Source organism: Cygnus atratus, chromosome 3 (assembly GCF_013377495.2).
Source record: "Cygnus atratus isolate AKBS03 ecotype Queensland, Australia chromosome 3, CAtr_DNAZoo_HiC_assembly, whole genome shotgun sequence".
Lineage (NCBI taxonomy): Eukaryota > Metazoa > Chordata > Aves > Anseriformes > Anatidae > Cygnus > Cygnus atratus.
This window is the reverse complement of record NC_066364.1, coordinates 96,108,618-96,124,752: the sequence shown is the minus strand read 5'-3', so window position 1 is coordinate 96,124,752 and position 16,135 is coordinate 96,108,618. Positions and strand designations below refer to the sequence as shown.

The 16,135-nt window shown below is 35.8% G+C and overlaps 1 protein-coding gene across 2 annotated transcripts in view; it reads left to right on the top strand.

The window, feature by feature from the left end:
- Positions 1–16,135, top strand: part of UBR2 (ubiquitin protein ligase E3 component n-recognin 2) — a 52,774-nt gene that overhangs the window by 12,440 nt on the left and 24,199 nt on the right. Inside the window, exons 7-18 of one of the 2 annotated variants that reach the window (XM_035555998.2) lie at positions 1,005–1,067; positions 2,280–2,400; positions 4,310–4,417; positions 5,928–6,016; positions 6,829–6,927; positions 9,256–9,419; positions 9,517–9,616; positions 10,647–10,775; positions 11,416–11,599; positions 12,647–12,708; positions 13,515–13,625; positions 15,446–15,511. In XM_035555998.2, coding sequence (XP_035411891.1) covers positions 1,005–1,067; positions 2,280–2,400; positions 4,310–4,417; positions 5,928–6,016; positions 6,829–6,927; positions 9,256–9,419; positions 9,517–9,616; positions 10,647–10,775; positions 11,416–11,599; positions 12,647–12,708; positions 13,515–13,625; positions 15,446–15,511 — 1,296 coding nt within the window. Of the gene's footprint in view, positions 1–1,004; positions 1,068–2,279; positions 2,401–4,309; positions 4,418–5,927; positions 6,017–6,655; positions 6,755–6,828; positions 6,928–9,255; positions 9,420–9,516; positions 9,617–10,646; positions 10,776–11,415; positions 11,600–12,646; positions 12,709–13,514; positions 13,626–15,445; positions 15,512–16,135 lie in introns of both variants that reach the window. The other variant, XM_035556009.2, reaches the window with a different exon arrangement.

The following is a 16,135-nucleotide window of genomic DNA, read 5'->3' as shown; positions in this document are numbered from 1 at the left end:
TGAATTTTTTGCAAAAGGGCTTCTTTTCTTCTTGGTAACTTTTTAGGGACAGCTGCATCTTGTTATTTGTGTTATAAGACTGTTGCTGTGAAAAAGGGTCCTTTTATGTTTTGTTTCCTCATACATTTTTGGGGGGGGGTGGGGCCGACATGGGCTGGACAACACAACAAGGAGCATCTTTCTCAAAATGGCAACGAGAACATCACTTTGGGATGTTGAAGTGGTTAGACTGGAAGAAAGTCAGTGGAAAAGGAAACTCAACTGCTTTATATTACTTAATGTTGAACTACATTTAATTTTTGTATTATTGGTACCCTATTTCTGTAATATCAATAACTATATAAAGATTCCTTTGACTTAAGCACATGCACTTTATTGTTAGATGGTCTTTGGAGATTTGGAGATTTTTCCCTGCTGCTGATCTGTCCTCCTTTTAAATACATACATGTGTGCATGTGTTTGCATGCGTGCATGTAAGTGTACAAAAAAAAAGTCAATGTCTGAAACAATGTTTTGGCATCAAACAAGGTCTAAAATTTGAGTAAGCTGTCCTGTCCGTAATACAACAAAAATTAAGCCAACTATCTCTATTTTAATTTACGTAATGGCAGCACAGAATGTGGAAACCTTGCAGTTTTGAAATAACTACGTGCCTTAGTAGCATTTGTTTAAAAGGTCAGTTAGCTTTAATATCTGCTTTAAAGGCATTGAAATGTAGTGACTGTGTCTTAATCACTATTGTACGCACAGAGTTTTGTTTAGCAGGTAACTGCATATATGGCATAGTTTTATTTTCTTTTTAAAACTACAGGTTGCATTTTGGAAACCCAAATACCTAACTATATACAGTACTTAAAAAAAAAAAAAAAGAAAATTGTATGAAAGCAAGAGCAATTAACTTGCATCTGAAACCTTTACTGTATCTTTTATACCAATGTAAACCACAGCGTTTGACCTTCTTGTTCAGAAGCTAGTGTTAACATTACCTTTTTACAAATTTCAAGGGACGTAGATCTGTGCGATATGGAGACTTTCAATACTGTGATCAAGCAAAATCAGTAATAGTGGTAAGTAACATAACCTACTTATTTGCCTCATGTTGCCAAAAGGAGGTTTTGCTACATAGTTTTGTGATACTGTTACTGTCTTGGCTCTTTTAAGTAATACTAAATGTTGGAGATACTAGGATATACAAAGGAGAGGTATCAAAAACACAGGCTTATGCTCTGTTTTTCTTTGTTTTTATACCTATAATTTAACTTGCACCCAAACTCATTTCCTAAGAAGTTTTTCCTAGACTACATCTGTCTTCAGAAAAGAGATCAGGAAGTTCAAATGTAATCTTATAATTGCACGTCAGCTTAGATCAGTGAAGCTAAACTATTTTTTTCCTGTAATATCAAATTGTTTGCCTTTTTATGATAGCCCCAACCACTGAAATTGCAACTGAGTGATTGTATCCAAGTGCCAAGCTACAAATGCATTTTCATTTCTCGTATATATGAATGCATGTGTGTATAGTTGTACTCTATAAGGTTCTTTCATGTAAGAACATGGGATTAATATTTATATTTAATTTTCATTTAACTGCTGCAGTGCAGTATTTAGTTACATGAAAGAATTTACATATGCTACTGCTACCACTAGGAAAGAAATACTGCAACTACAGTTACTGTACTTAAACTATTTAAAGTAGTTTGAAAACATTAATGTATCTTTGAAGATGAAGTTGTGCAATATATCTAGCTTGTCACCTATGCAGTCAAAGAACAAATGGCTTTTTTATGTGTAACCTTATCAATCAGACACTACTAGCACTGAGATGAAGGGACATTGTTTCATTCTTGTTTTAATTCTGTGTTTGTTTTTCACTTTCGGAAATTGTCTGTGAACGGTGAAATTCCCTTCTTGGTGTGCTGCTGTGTGACTTGCATGTCATGTTGTGAGGAACGAATGTGCATAGTTGTTTTAGGCTATGCGTGGGACTGCTTATCAGTGAAATGCAGCAGATCAGTGTTTCTGTTGATAAGAGCAGAAGAGTGGAAAATGGATTGGCCTAAATACATTGCTATTGCATAATAATGTCATTAAAATATTAATAGGATAAGCAAACTTCAGATTTTTGATTTCGCTTCTTCGCTATGCAGATATTAGTCATTGAAATATGTATTAAAATTATAAATTACTGAAATTAATCATAGGCATGTTGTATTTCTGTATGGTGACGTATGCTGGCCCTCATTAAATAAGCATTACCTTCTTTTTTTCCCCTTTTAAAGAGAAATACCAGTCGTCAGACGAAGCCATTGAAAGTACAAGTTATGCATTCATCCATTGTTGCCCATCAGAGCTTTGGTCTGAAACTACTAACTTGGCTTGGCAGTGTTATTGGATATTCAGGTGGGCAAACTTGAACTTTTTTGAGAAGCTAGAGATTATTTGCTTCAGGAATTCAGCTTGCTTCACAATGTTGTCTACTTGTTTCACGTATGCAATATATAAGGCAAAACAATTAGTATCTTGTCAGAGTTGATCCTGTTTTCTGATACTGAAGTGCTCTTCTGACTTCCATGTAAAGGCGCTACCAGTTTTGGTTAGTCTTCTCAGATACTGTTTTCTGTTCAGTTGATGTTGAACAGAAGCTGAGAATCACTGTCAAATGTTGTATGCCAACAAGCTATTTTTCAGTCCCTAGTTCTTTTTAAATGAATGCAGTAAGCTGAAAATAACCTGTCTGCTTAGACAAAACAAAATTAATCACAAGTCATTTGATGAATGATGATGAAAGTGATTACTTAAGGTTTGTTGCTGTGCAAGCAGAACAACAGAGAGAATGCAAGGATGTGGGGACTGCTCTAGGATAAGTATAGAAACCAATGAAGTATTAATCAGATATTTAGAAAGAGGCTTCTTCAAAGGAATCAAGATGCACGGTATCACTTTTATGGGAAGGCTCTGTGTTTGTTCTGGTGTGGTTCCTCCTTTGTCTTGAGTCAAAGTTGTGAAGATGTTGTGCATGAGCTGAAATAAAAGAAAAATACGTCAAACTGCCAATAGGTAGAAAAGTAGATACTTGGACTTAATTAAGTGCACCCAATGCAGTTAATGTGTGCTATGCACCTGTAAATTTTAACAAGAATTACTAGCAGAGCACTCTCTGCCACTGTAATGCCATATATACGTTCTTTTGTGTAGGTGCAGGATTTGTTCAGAGATTATATATATTATTAGATTGATACTTGATAAAGTTGCCAAGATTTCAGGCATGGGTTCTCTATATCATTTTATTTTTGATAGATGAGTAGTTTATTTGTATGAGTCTATTTTTAAGACACACAAACTTTTGAAAAGTTACAGTAGCAGTTTGTTCAAGTATTTGGTTTCCCACAGCTTCTTAACAAATGGATCCAAACATGCACATTCTGCTCCGTCTTTTTAAGTAGCCTGTTACCGTTCAGTCTCCAATATGAGATGATAGAATTGCACTGCTTTGGTGGTTTCATCTTAAATCTCCCTGGCCAGATGGAGATTGGAGGTGGAGCTGAGCTCTGTGGGGGCAGGGGACACGACCCTGTTACAGAGGCTGACAGACTTCATAGAACTGCACCTTGCAGTGATATGGGATGCATGGCACCAAGCCACTGCCAGCTCACGCTAGTTAAGAAGCTAAGGTGGCTAAGCAGGTTGCAGAGATAATGTCTAATGCTTGTAAGTCGTAATTTTGTTAGTAAATATATATTACCTGCAGTCCAAAGCCAGGTTGAGCACTGTTAATATGAGCGTCTGTGTTGTGTTGAAGATGCAGGCTTGACTGCAAGCATAGAACTTGTATGCTCTTATCATAGCAATTATTACTGCTTACCATTAAGAAAAAGAAAATGTAGAGAAGTTTTACAATAATAACAGCTAGTAAGCATAAAAAAAAAAACACCCTACAGTCATATATGGATTATATTTTCCTCTTGATAGAACTCTAAACAGGAAAATACGACCCGGAAAATTAGCGTGATGTATAACTACTTATTATATTAGTAAGCCAGCAGCAGTTCTAAGGAAGGACATTTTGCATAACTTTGAAACAAATCATTGTGTTTGACAGTTTTTGTAAGGTTCATTAATGTTCTCTAAAGCTAGCATAAGTATGAAATATTTGTGTTTCTGTCAGCAAAGCGTGCAGTGTTATTCAGTTGTCTAGGAAAAGATGGCCATGTGGCTTCTACTGTGTCTTAAGAAAATTCTTGGGTGTCAAAATAATGCACAAATTTTGTTTTTAAGCTGTTACTAACTTCCACCATTTCTCTTCATTAAGATGGCCTTCGTCGAATATTGTGTCAAGTTGGTCTACAGGAGGGGCCAGATGGTGAAAATTCTTCCCTTGTGGACAAGCTGATGCTGTACGATTCTAAACTGTGGAAAGGTGAGTTTTGTCAAGCTTTTGGAAAAGACTGAAAAATGTTACGCACGATGTTTTTCCCTTATTATGTCTGCTAATGTGTGATCACTTTTACCATAATATGTAATTGCCTAGTTTGTTAAAATGTCTCTCCATGATGCACTTATATAGAAGACAAGAACACAGTGTTTGGAGACGGAGGTTTTTTAGGTCTTATTTTTCAGAGTAGTCTGAAGTTAAGGCTAATAAACAAGAGACTGATTTGGGGTTTGTCTGCTTTATTGGATCTCAGTACCTATATCGTATCTACCAAAATGGCACTTTTTTTTTAATGAATAGGTAGGGCACAGAGGTGTTCCACTTTGTGATGTTTGTGTTCAGGAGATGTTCTTACTGATTCTATGAACATTCAGTGAAAAACACTTCTTTTATTTTAGAACCCGGATAGTTTTTATAGCCTGATTGATTATAGCATTGACCAGAGAGTTGTAGTTTTGAGGAGGTGGAGATGAAGCTTTTTCATCTGTCCTTCCCTTCTTTAAACAGAATTATAGTATTGTGAACTTTTCCATGCCACCCCCTCCAGTATCTTTTGTTGTTCTTCAATTCTGATGTACAAATACCCTAAAGAGTAGTTGCTTACCTTTGTGGTCTATCTTGGGAACTCCTTGCAGCAGCAATGAAAGTAAGAAGTAAGGTGGGATGTGGATGTAGTATGGAGCAAATGATTCTTTCAGGTTTTGTTTATCTAATCCCTATTACTTGTGCAAATGAATTCCTGGGACTTGGAAGTTAGTTTTTTTTTTTGACTGCAGATTTCAAGATCTGAAACATACTATTTTTGTTGAACACCACAATATTTTTAATGAGGGTTTTGTTAGGGTAATATCTTTCATGTAAGCAAGGAGTAATTTAAACTTTTTGTTTTAAGATAAATATTTTTCTACTTTTTCCTGTTTTCCATAGTTACTGTGTTAAGCAAATACTTTAATGGCTTTTGACTTAAGTGACCTTCAGAAAGAAGTGGTACAGATGTCTATTTTCAAGCTATGTATGGTCAATTCTTATTTGTATTGGTAGTATTTTCTGAAATGCTGCTCAGGCAGACTACACATTCAGAGTTAGATAAGCTGATTGTTTTGCAGTGTTGTTCACAACAAAAAAAAAGTTATTGCAGTTCCCAGGATTTTCCATGTAGCTGCTTCCCCTCGCCCCTCCCTGGTCCAGCCAAATCCTCTGTTCTGAGGAGTAGAGTTTTGTTCTTGTTTGACTGACTTGCCTAATATTTGAAGGTTTAGGTTATTCAACAGCTGAATATTATTTGATACAGGAGTAATAACTAATGCCACTTGAAGCATTTTGTTTTATGTGCTCATCTTCATTCTTTGCTACAACCTGACAGACTTGATCAAAGCAGCTTCTGCTCTGAAATGTAGACTTACTTCACCCTGTAAAAGTTTACTTTTCTAAATGTTTCCGTAATATCTTGATAGAAAGTAGTGATATGTAATGCATCATTCATTTTTCTTGACAGGAGCTAGAAATGTGTATCACCAGTTATTCATGAGTAGTCTCCTGATGGATTTGAAATACAAGAAACTTTTTGCTATCCGATTTGCAAGAGTAAGTATCTTTCTTACAAAGAGCTATTAAATGCCTAAACTGTCTAGTGAAGAGTTTAGTTAGCGTATAGAGCTTTAAATGATGCAGAAATATTTTTCGGATGTGGAAAGTTGAAACGAAATGCTGACTACTTTATTTTTGTCTTCAAAATATTAGTTATAATGGCATCTCATCTCCTGGGAGGAAAATGAGCTTTCCACGTTCCAGAGAATTAAAGCAGTTCAGATGTTTTTTGTCTTCACCATCAACTATGCAGGCTATTTCTTCTTGAGAGCTAATTGCATCTCATTCTTGAGGTGTAAGCTGTTAAAGCACTACTTGGAAATTGTGCTGAAATTCCGTTATGCAGATTAGCATTTCTGCAGTAACTAGTACTTAAAACGCTTGAAATCAGCACTGCAAAATTCTGCTCACGCTGCTGCAGATAAATAATTTTTTGAGTAACAAATAAAATATTAGCCTTTATCATGAAAATGAGTGAGCAGATAAATTGTCATGTTCTTTGTACAAGGTATCTGTATAATAATCTGTAAGAGCTACTCTTCCCTTTATCGTGGAATTAAAGTTTCCCAGAGCAGACATTTAAATAAAAAAATCAGGTCAGTGTGGATTAGAGGTGAATTTCCCCTTGTTGTTTAGAATTACCGGCAGTTGCAGAGAGATTATATGGAGGATGATCACGAACGGGCAGTATCGGTGGCTGCTCTGTCTGTCCAACTCTTCACTGTACCTACTCTGGTGAGTAGTGCCTGTCTTTCTTTTAAAAACTGATAGTTGGCACTCCTTGCCTCTTTTTGCCTCCTTCTTAATAGAACTATGAGCGATTGCAGAGTGATTTTATGAAAGATGACCACGACAGAGAGTTCTCAATTGCTGACCTCTCGATACAGATATTCACAGTGCCTTCTCTTGTAAGTACTGAAAGACCAAAAAAAGGAAATCTTTATTTGTTAAAAGCCACTAGAGGTTCATGAATCCAGACCGCAGATTTCTTTAACGCTACTGTGGAAATGCAGGGCACTGCTGCTGCACAGGAGTCAGACTGTTTACATACGTTGCGATGGGTTTAGAAGTTAAAGCAATTCACCCTTGCAAAGTTTGGATCTGACTTCCCAGAGTGGGCTGGGTATTTTTGATTTCTTCTTTTTTATTTTAGGGTTGGCTTTGTTTTGTTGTGTTGTGTTTTTTTTTTAAAGTAATATACTTGAATGTTTATTTAGAGGCACGCACGTAACATTTACTTTTCTCATCATACCAAGCCATGGTTTCTGTTTGTAGAAATCTACGTTGTGATTTGCTTACTGCAGTTTCAGAGCATACCATTTGGGTGCAGTTCAATAAATGATCCTCTTTGTTCATCATAGTTTTCCAGTCAACCTAAATGCAGGCAGGAATTGTCTCATGATATTCACTACTTCCTTTGATACTTCTAGACTCTGACTATGCCTTCTTTCAGATTTCCAGTTAATTCTTTTTACAGTGCTTCAGGCTATATTTCACCCAGTTCACTAATACTGCTGGTCTTTCACCAGCTTACGCTTGTTTGGGAAAAATATCCTTTTTTGCTTCAGTCTCCAAATAAGTCTGTCTTTCCTTGTAGTACAAAATAATCTTGTGGAGCTGTACTGAAAATAAAAGTTTGATTTCACATAGCCAGATCTGCTTTGACAATGAATGCTTCTGAATCCTTCAAAATTCAATTGAGCTCTAAAATTCAATACTAATATAGCATTTATGATACTGTGCAAAGTTGTTTTTTTAGTTTCCTAGGAGGCGGATGTTGTTCACGGAAATCTGACAGGGTTTCAGGATTCTGTTTCCATGGGTCAGGGCAATATTGTGTTACCTCTTAATTTTGATGCTGACAATAAGAATGCTGCCATTACTCAGACTTACAGGTAGATTTGTCCAACTCGTATTATTCAGATGCTCACGTGTTACATTTCTGTTTGGCAGATGGAATGGTAGAATGTGTGTGTGTATATACGTATATCTTTTTTTAGGAATTTCAAATATTTCCTTTTTATTTCAAAAGCATGCAAGAAAGTAGAACTAAATTGTTATTGACTAATTTCATAGAAGACAGAACAGACCAATGATATGATAATTATGATAAGCTCCTCCCATACAAAGTAAGAATGATTTTTTTTGCTAGGTTTAGTCCCGTTTTGCAGTCATTCTCAACTGAATGAAAAAGTTGAAGAATGTAATACCACCCACCACACCCCAGTAACATTTTCAAACTTATGTTAGTAATTTGAATTTGAGCTTTCAAGTAGCTGTGGTTGTTTGGTTTGAGGGATGATGCGTGGTTGTGTTGACAGTAATTTTTTTTAAATGGTAACTATTAGATTTTTCCCCTGCAGTAGCATTTTAAAAACTGAATTTGTAGTATCATTATCAGCTGTAGAACCCAGAAGCTCTAGTCAAAATCTGCAGTGTCATTGTGGCAGACCAGAGGGGCCGATCTTCTTGAATATCCCAGCCACATAATAAAATCCTCATGGGACCAGAGAACTGCGAGACTCATACTATTTACCTAGGAGAGCCAGCAGAATGAGGAAGTTCTGGAAGAGTTCACAAGTAGGAGATGGCAGTAACTTTTTAGTGCCCCCTACTCTGTTGTGGGTTGGGTTAGGTTAGGCTGGGTGTGGAAGACAATCTGGCAGCATCGGAATTTGTGATGCCTGTTGATTTGTTTTCTGCAACACATGGATATATGCAGCAACCCTTGATGGGAACTAAAGGTCATTGCACATAATTTCCATGTGGAAATTGCACTGTACAGTTCCTTAGCAGTTCAAAAGACTTGCTGTTCACAGTGCTTAACAGTTTGTAAAGAGAAAAACAGAAGAGCTGTCACTGCCCTAAAGGGTTCATACTTAAATTACATGAGAAGACACAACAGATACTTAAAGGGAGGTACAAGTAATTATAAGACACATAATGATATGTTTTATGTCATAATTACATAGGTTAGCAGGAGCCTTACCGTAGTCAAATCTCTGTACAGAAGGGATCTGAAGAGAGAGATCTGAATTATGATAATTTCTGGCTAGATTACATTTTTCTCCTGTGAATATTTGGAAGACTGACTTTTACTATGTTCCTCTGTTTTAATTATTGATGTAACCACTTTGGATAAAACGTCATGTATTTTATGAACTCGATGGTGCAGTGTGAAACTCTTGTTAGTTGTGTCTGTTAATTACAGCAAATTTCAATATACTTTGGTGTAGGCTCGAATGCTAATAACAGAAGAAAATCTCATGACCACTATCATCAAAACTTTTATGGACCATCTAAGACACCGTGACATCCAAGGCAGGTTTCAGTTTGAACGTTACACTGCTCTGCAGGCTTTCAAATTCAGGCGTGTTCAGAGCCTTATTTTGGATCTCAAGTAAGTATACTAACTACATGCTGATTTAATCAATTTTGGGTGGCGGGGGAGGAGGGAAGATTAAAATTAACACTCATCTCTTTATTAATGTACTCAGGTATGTGTTGATAAGTAAACCAACAGAGTGGTCAGAAGACTTGAGACACAAGTTTCTAGAGGGTTTTGATGCCTTCTTAGAATTACTCAAGTGTATGCAGGTATGTAAATCTGTAAATTAAAAAACTTGCACTGTGTTGAAGATTAAAGCAGGAAGCTATCTATTATGATGTAAAAACTGAGGAAATTCAATGTACCTGTATTGTAAACTCAGTGCAGTATGTTTTAGTAACTTCTGGAATTGTCATGTTTTCCTGAAACATGTCTCACCAAACTTGTTCTGATTTTTTGTTTGTTGTTGTAGAAGGAAGTAAAAAAAAAAAAGGAGTGGTTCAAAAGGAAAAGTGTCATTTTGGGCATATTTTGCAGTTGTACAGGCAGACAAGACACAATTGTATGAATGAAATCTGTCCCATTTTAACTAATTTTCCCTCTTAGTGAAAGATCCATATACTACTTTGGTGTCGGTAGAGTTGCTGCTTGTATTAGAGAATACATAGCCTGTGCCATACAAGTAGGTATCTTCACTGAATTTTTTAACCATTTCATGTGCTATGTTAAGGAGTATTTTAAAAGCAATGTGGCTTTTACAAAGACAAATTGACCATGTGATCAGTGAGGCGTAAATCAGAATGACTCCCATTTTTCTATACTTCAGTGGCATGCTTTTCTTAGTATTTAGCTTGTGTTAGTCTGATGATAATTTTTTTTAATATGATCATGCTGGTATGTGACCATGCTGTTTTTTCTTCTTATAGTGAGATCTGATTAGGTACTTTAGTACCTGATCTTTAATTAGTATTTACCTACATTTAATGTGTACCTAGAAACCACATTTAAAAAGCAAAATGGGTGTGTAAGATGATTGATTTATGCATATGTTCTTTGTAAAGAAAACTCAAGGTGTTAATAACAGAGCTACTACCTGAAAAACCTGTCTCTGTATTCTTCTCCACTTCTTGTTTCATTTTATTGTTATTTAGATGTTTATAATTCCTTTCCAGATGGTCCCAAGTTTTTCTTGTAGCAGCAATATATTTATAGGGACAGGTAACCACTGTCCCACACTTACGCTAACGTGAAGTTATTTCAGTGATATATTGTTGAAATGCACAACTCTCTTTGTTTAAGGGTATGGATCCAATAACTCGTCAAGTAGGACAACACATTGAAATGGAACCAGAATGGGAAGCAGCGTTTACACTGCAGATGAAATTAACCCTTGTTATCTCAATGATGCAGGACTGGTGTGCTTTAGATGTAAGTTTCTTCTGAATTGTTTTTTCCAGGTGAATATGTGGCTATGGGGGTGGTGGTGGCAAGAGGGGGAATGAAACATTAATATGTGTAACAATTGAACAAAACACGTAACTGCACAATAAGACAAAATATTCTATGAGGAAGTACAATTTTTTTCTATTTAAACACATCCTTTAGGGCTTAAACTGACCGATTTGTAAGAAAGTGGTTAAGCCTTAAAAAAAAAACAAAGGGGTGAGAGTGTGGGGGGTGGGTGGGGGGCAGAAAGAGCTCCATTGCATCAAAAAGCTGATCATCACAACACTTGGGCCATAATTAATAATTATCAGAGAAGAGGGAGTTAGAGGAGCTTGCCCTGGATCTACCTAATGCTGCCTGATTGTAAATCAGGTTTTTACTGCATCTGTGTTGCAAGTTTTAGCAGTAGTCAGTTTTGTCAGGCATATCTGGATGAGTTTCATGGTCTGTGTCACCCTTAGTAATTCAGATCAGTATGTCAGATTCCTTATCTTAGTTTTGTAGGACTGTTATAAAGATAAAAAAACAAAATCTATCAAAATCTGCTTGTTGTTGTTAGCTGTATTACTGTGTAGAGCTCTGTGTTGTTTATAATCTTTGTAAACTGTGTTCTTCCTTTTAGGAGAAAGTGTTAATTGAAGCTTACAAGAAATGCTTGACTGTGTTGATGCAGTGTCATAGTGGTTTTACTGATGGAGAACAGCCTATTGTTCTCAGTATGTGTGGACATTCGGTTGAGACCATCAGATACTGTGTTTCTCAGGAAAAAGTTAGCATTCATCTCCCAGTTTCTCGTTTACTTGCAGGTATGAACTAGTTTAAAAATATTTCAGGAAATGAAAAATTTTGTATAAATATAATTTGCATTTGTATGTACATAACGAACCACACAACAGCTGTTGAGAGTCTGAATAGGGTGGATTTCAGCCTTTTCCTAACTGTTTGGTAGCCTTCCTTAAGGCAAAATGTTCCCAAGTGATGGAGAAGTTGTTATGGTTTCCAGCCTGGGGGAGATTGTCTCATGCCTCTGCATTTGTCAGTGGTGGGTGTTATAGGAAGTTACAGCTGCTTTTGTAACTTACATGATGCAAAAGAAATACAACAAAATATGGACTGTAGATGACTGTTTTTGAAATATGGTTAGCTGTCAGATTGAATAAACTAATCAACAGTCTGTTAGAGAACAGATTAATCAGATGTGTCACCAGAAAATTAAGCCATGTCTTTTTTGTACTTTTATTGGCCTAAATTGCTGAACAGTTATGTTTAGGGGAGGAAAAAAATAAAATTGTGTTTTAATTTAAACAGAGCCAGATGACAATAAATTCACAGGTAATGAAGTGGAAAAGGTAGTTCTTAAGTAAAATATTACACAGCTCAGACTTGAATAACTTTGAATTTTTGAATTGATGAGCAAAACTCTTATAGCTTTAAAGCAAAGCAGAAAACCCTTATGTATTTTGTAGGGGGCTCATTACAGTTCCTAAAGTGTTTTATGAACCTAAAGATTGGTAAGAAGGATGACATATCTGTCATTGATAACGTGTCCTGATAGACCAAGAATACTTGGCTATCACTGAGGGGATGTGATACTGAGAAAAGAAAGGCAAAACTCTCACTTTCACTGCAAGTTTTATATGGATACAGTGGGAAAAATTTTCCATAAAATGTATGTTTGGTAACATGGCTCCTTAGGAAATAGTTGTGTAACTCCAGGGTGATCATTTGCAGACTTGTTTGTGGTTATGTCCAGAAAATGGTCTGATAGAAAATTAGGTGGTTTTTTTGTCTTTTCTGAATTATATTAAATGTTGTATGTAATATGTATATATGTGTTTTATTTATTTATACAGGCTTGCATGTTTTGCTGAGTAAAACTGAAGTGGCATATAAGTTTCCAGAGCTGCTACCCCTGGTATGTAATTAAATGTAGTATATTCGTTAAATGTAATTAATACTGAAGGTGAAGTTGCTTTTATAAGCATAGGATATTATTAAATAAAACAAAGGACTGTTTTTGCTATGTATGCTGTTTACAGAGACTATCTTTGGTAGATAAAATTACCTCTTAAGAGATTAATATTTAGATATTCATGACTGGAGCATACGTAATTAGCTTTGCTCTCTTGAATAATTCAAGACTCAAGTTTAAGGTTTGTATTTTGTTCTTCATTCACTACCTTTCTTTTTATAGTAGAAATAGTTTTTAGAAACTACTGTCAGGACCTAATTTCCTTCTTCTTGGTATGGGTTCTAATTTAGTTCCCTACTTGTTTCTTGCTTCCTGCGTGTTCTTACCGATCCACTGTTTCTTTAATAGGAAGTTAAAAAGAACAGGATAAATTAAAAGAGGAGAAAACGTAACTGGCAGAGGAAATCTCTCTGCCTTTTCACAGAAGAAACATTTAACCTTTGAATGAAATAAAATGACAGTGTTACTATTGATAATGTTGTTTTAAAATACAAAACCTACTGTCCTTAAGAATAAACTAAAGCCCTTGTGGAATACTTCTGTGGAGCAGTGACTGTGTAAGGCTGGTTAAAGCTGATTGGGTAGACTGTAAACAAATTTGCCAAGCCTTTGTAATATGTGCTTTGGATTTACTTCCCTTTTCTATTCCCATACCATTTAATGATTAGAAATACCATCCTTCATCCTTTCAAGTCCCATTTCCTTTTTTCTCCTTATATATCAAAATATTGCATTTTATTTTAATGCAGAGTGAACTTAGCCCACCTATGTTGATAGAACATCCTCTACGATGCCTGGTGCTGTGTGCCCAAGTACATGCAGGGATGTGGAGAAGAAATGGCTTCTCTCTTGTTAATCAGGTAAGTACATAGTAGCTGTGTAGTCACTGCTTTCTGATAGCTCCCCAAGGTAACTTCAGACCTCAAAAACTCTCATTTTTAAATTGGTTTGGAGCTTTACTTGCATTAACTTCAGTAAGATCTGTGTGAGGTAACTACTTAAATCAGTATTTGTATCATTTGAATATTTGTTTTTAAACTGATCTTTGACATCTCAGTCAGAAGCCGCTTTTTTTGGTCTCAGGATTGCCACAGTGCTCAGTGAACTTAATGCTCTGTGTGTAAGTATAGTGCAGTTAATGTCCGCCAGCCTTTTTGCTGTATACTGTCCAATAATAGCAAGAAGTGCAGAATTGATTTATGCGTCTTTGATAACACTTTCATCACCTTCACATAAACATTTGTCTAAAATATTAAAATAATAACAAACAGTAATAATCTTAAAAGTGTATAAGGTAAGTGAAATCTAGAGGCTGTGCAGAAGCATTAGAACCAGCACAGAACTCCCGTGTTCCTTGGCTTCTCTCTCATTTCTTATTTCTTTCATGATTCTGGAGAAAGTCTCTGTCCATCTCTAATTTGAATGTTTTTACAAACTAGATCCTCAGGTGTTTCAAGCACAACTACTGTAAAATGTGTTCTGTAGTGTCAGTGCCACCCACAAGGGTAATGATCTAAAGTGCTTTTCTCAGCAAGACGTAACAGAAATAGTGTTTATTCTATGGGGTGTTAGCTTTACCTATTCATATGATACTTCTTTCTCTCCCACAAGCCCCCATCTTCACTAGGAAGTTGAAGAGCATGTGTACTAGGAGTACTTGACTTAAGCTGCTCCTCTTGCTGATGCTTCTTGCCTTAAAAAAAAAAACAAACCTATTGTAAGGTGATAGTCATTATTGAAGCAAAGGTAGCTCTACTCATGTACAATTATAACAGCACTCAACCTACTATAGACATGCACCAGATCTGAAATTTCAGTATAGCTTTTCATAGAGGAATGTATCTGTGTTTAATCCCACTAGTTGTGGGATTCCACAATCCCATCATGGAGTAAAGAGATGAATTTAGCTTAGGTACTGTGGCTCCCACAGTCTAGAATTCCTTTCTTTTTTGATTATGGCGAGCTCAAGTTCAGACAACTACTTCAGAATATTTTCTGAGAAGATTTTCTGGCATTTGTATGGATTGGTTTGGGGAAGAGAAGGAAGGCATGCCTAACTGTCTGCTCCACGTAATTCTGGTGAAAAATGGTGTCCCCCTAGAGGGAAGTTTAGCACATGGAAGGTTGTTCCAAGTCCTGGATAGCTTGACAGCCCTCCTTATTTTTCCTCGATTGGGGTAGAACCAGTCTTTTCCATATTTCAGTGCCATGCAGCAACTGCAGTATTGCAACTGCTTGTAGTACTGTTGAGTTCACTCCCAGGGTAGTTTGGGTTAAGTATGGTTCTATGAAAATTTTAATGTTTAGCTGAAACTGACGATTCCTAAGGACTGTATCTCAAGTAGTTGAAGAGCATTTCGTGGAACAAAGAATGAACATTTTTCCAACTACATGGGCTGTCTCTCTGAAGTGTTTATATATATATACACATATAATTATATATAAAAATGTAGAGCTCCACATGATTTTTCCTTCTAGGCACATGCAATCTAGACATTAGGTCAATACCCAGCTATATAAAAACACTTTCTGCTTCCAAATACATTTGTATATTTTTTCAAATTATTGTTTCATCTTTTTATTTACTAATACTGTATAACAAAGTTTATTTTTCTAGATTAAAAATATATGTAGATGGAATATAACGGTTGTAAATGTGTTTTTTTTTTTTTTTTTTCAGATTTATTACTATCATAATGTGAAGTGCAGGAGAGAGATGTTTGACAAGGACATAGTAATGCTTCAGGTAACCATGTATACCAGTTTGCATTTTATCAAGTGTCTTTTGACACAGGCTTTGTGTACATCTGCTTATCCCTCCATCAAAACCTTTTAATGGCAAGGATATTTTTTTTGTGCAAGGACTTGTACTTATTGTATCTGTGTATTTATGGAAAAATTTGTAGACGAAGTACTGTTATAGTCCTTCTTGAATAAATGGAAATAAGTACGTGTGACTATATTGAAACATTAATATTCTTCTTTGCCAGAATGCTTGGAAAAAGCTTGTTTAAATCTTCCAGTCCTTCTTTTGATGCCTGAAATATTTATTTTTTTTTATTTTAAGTCTTTATGCTATATACTACTTCTCATTATGCCTTCTAAGAAAGTTGGAACAGCAGGAACAGAACAGTGGAGAGAAAACCAAATTAAACAAGTCTTGCTCTGATTTTTATTTAGATTGTTTGAGATGGAAGGAATAACCCTGAATATTTTACATTTAAAAGGCTTAATCAAAAATTAATAAAGCGTATCACCCTACATAGTCAAATGTGTGCTGTCAGTTGCATTATTGGAGCCGTAAGAGAGTACCTTGCTTAAATCTCCATGCCTAGGATAAAGAGGAATGAATCTTACAAAGAATGTACTG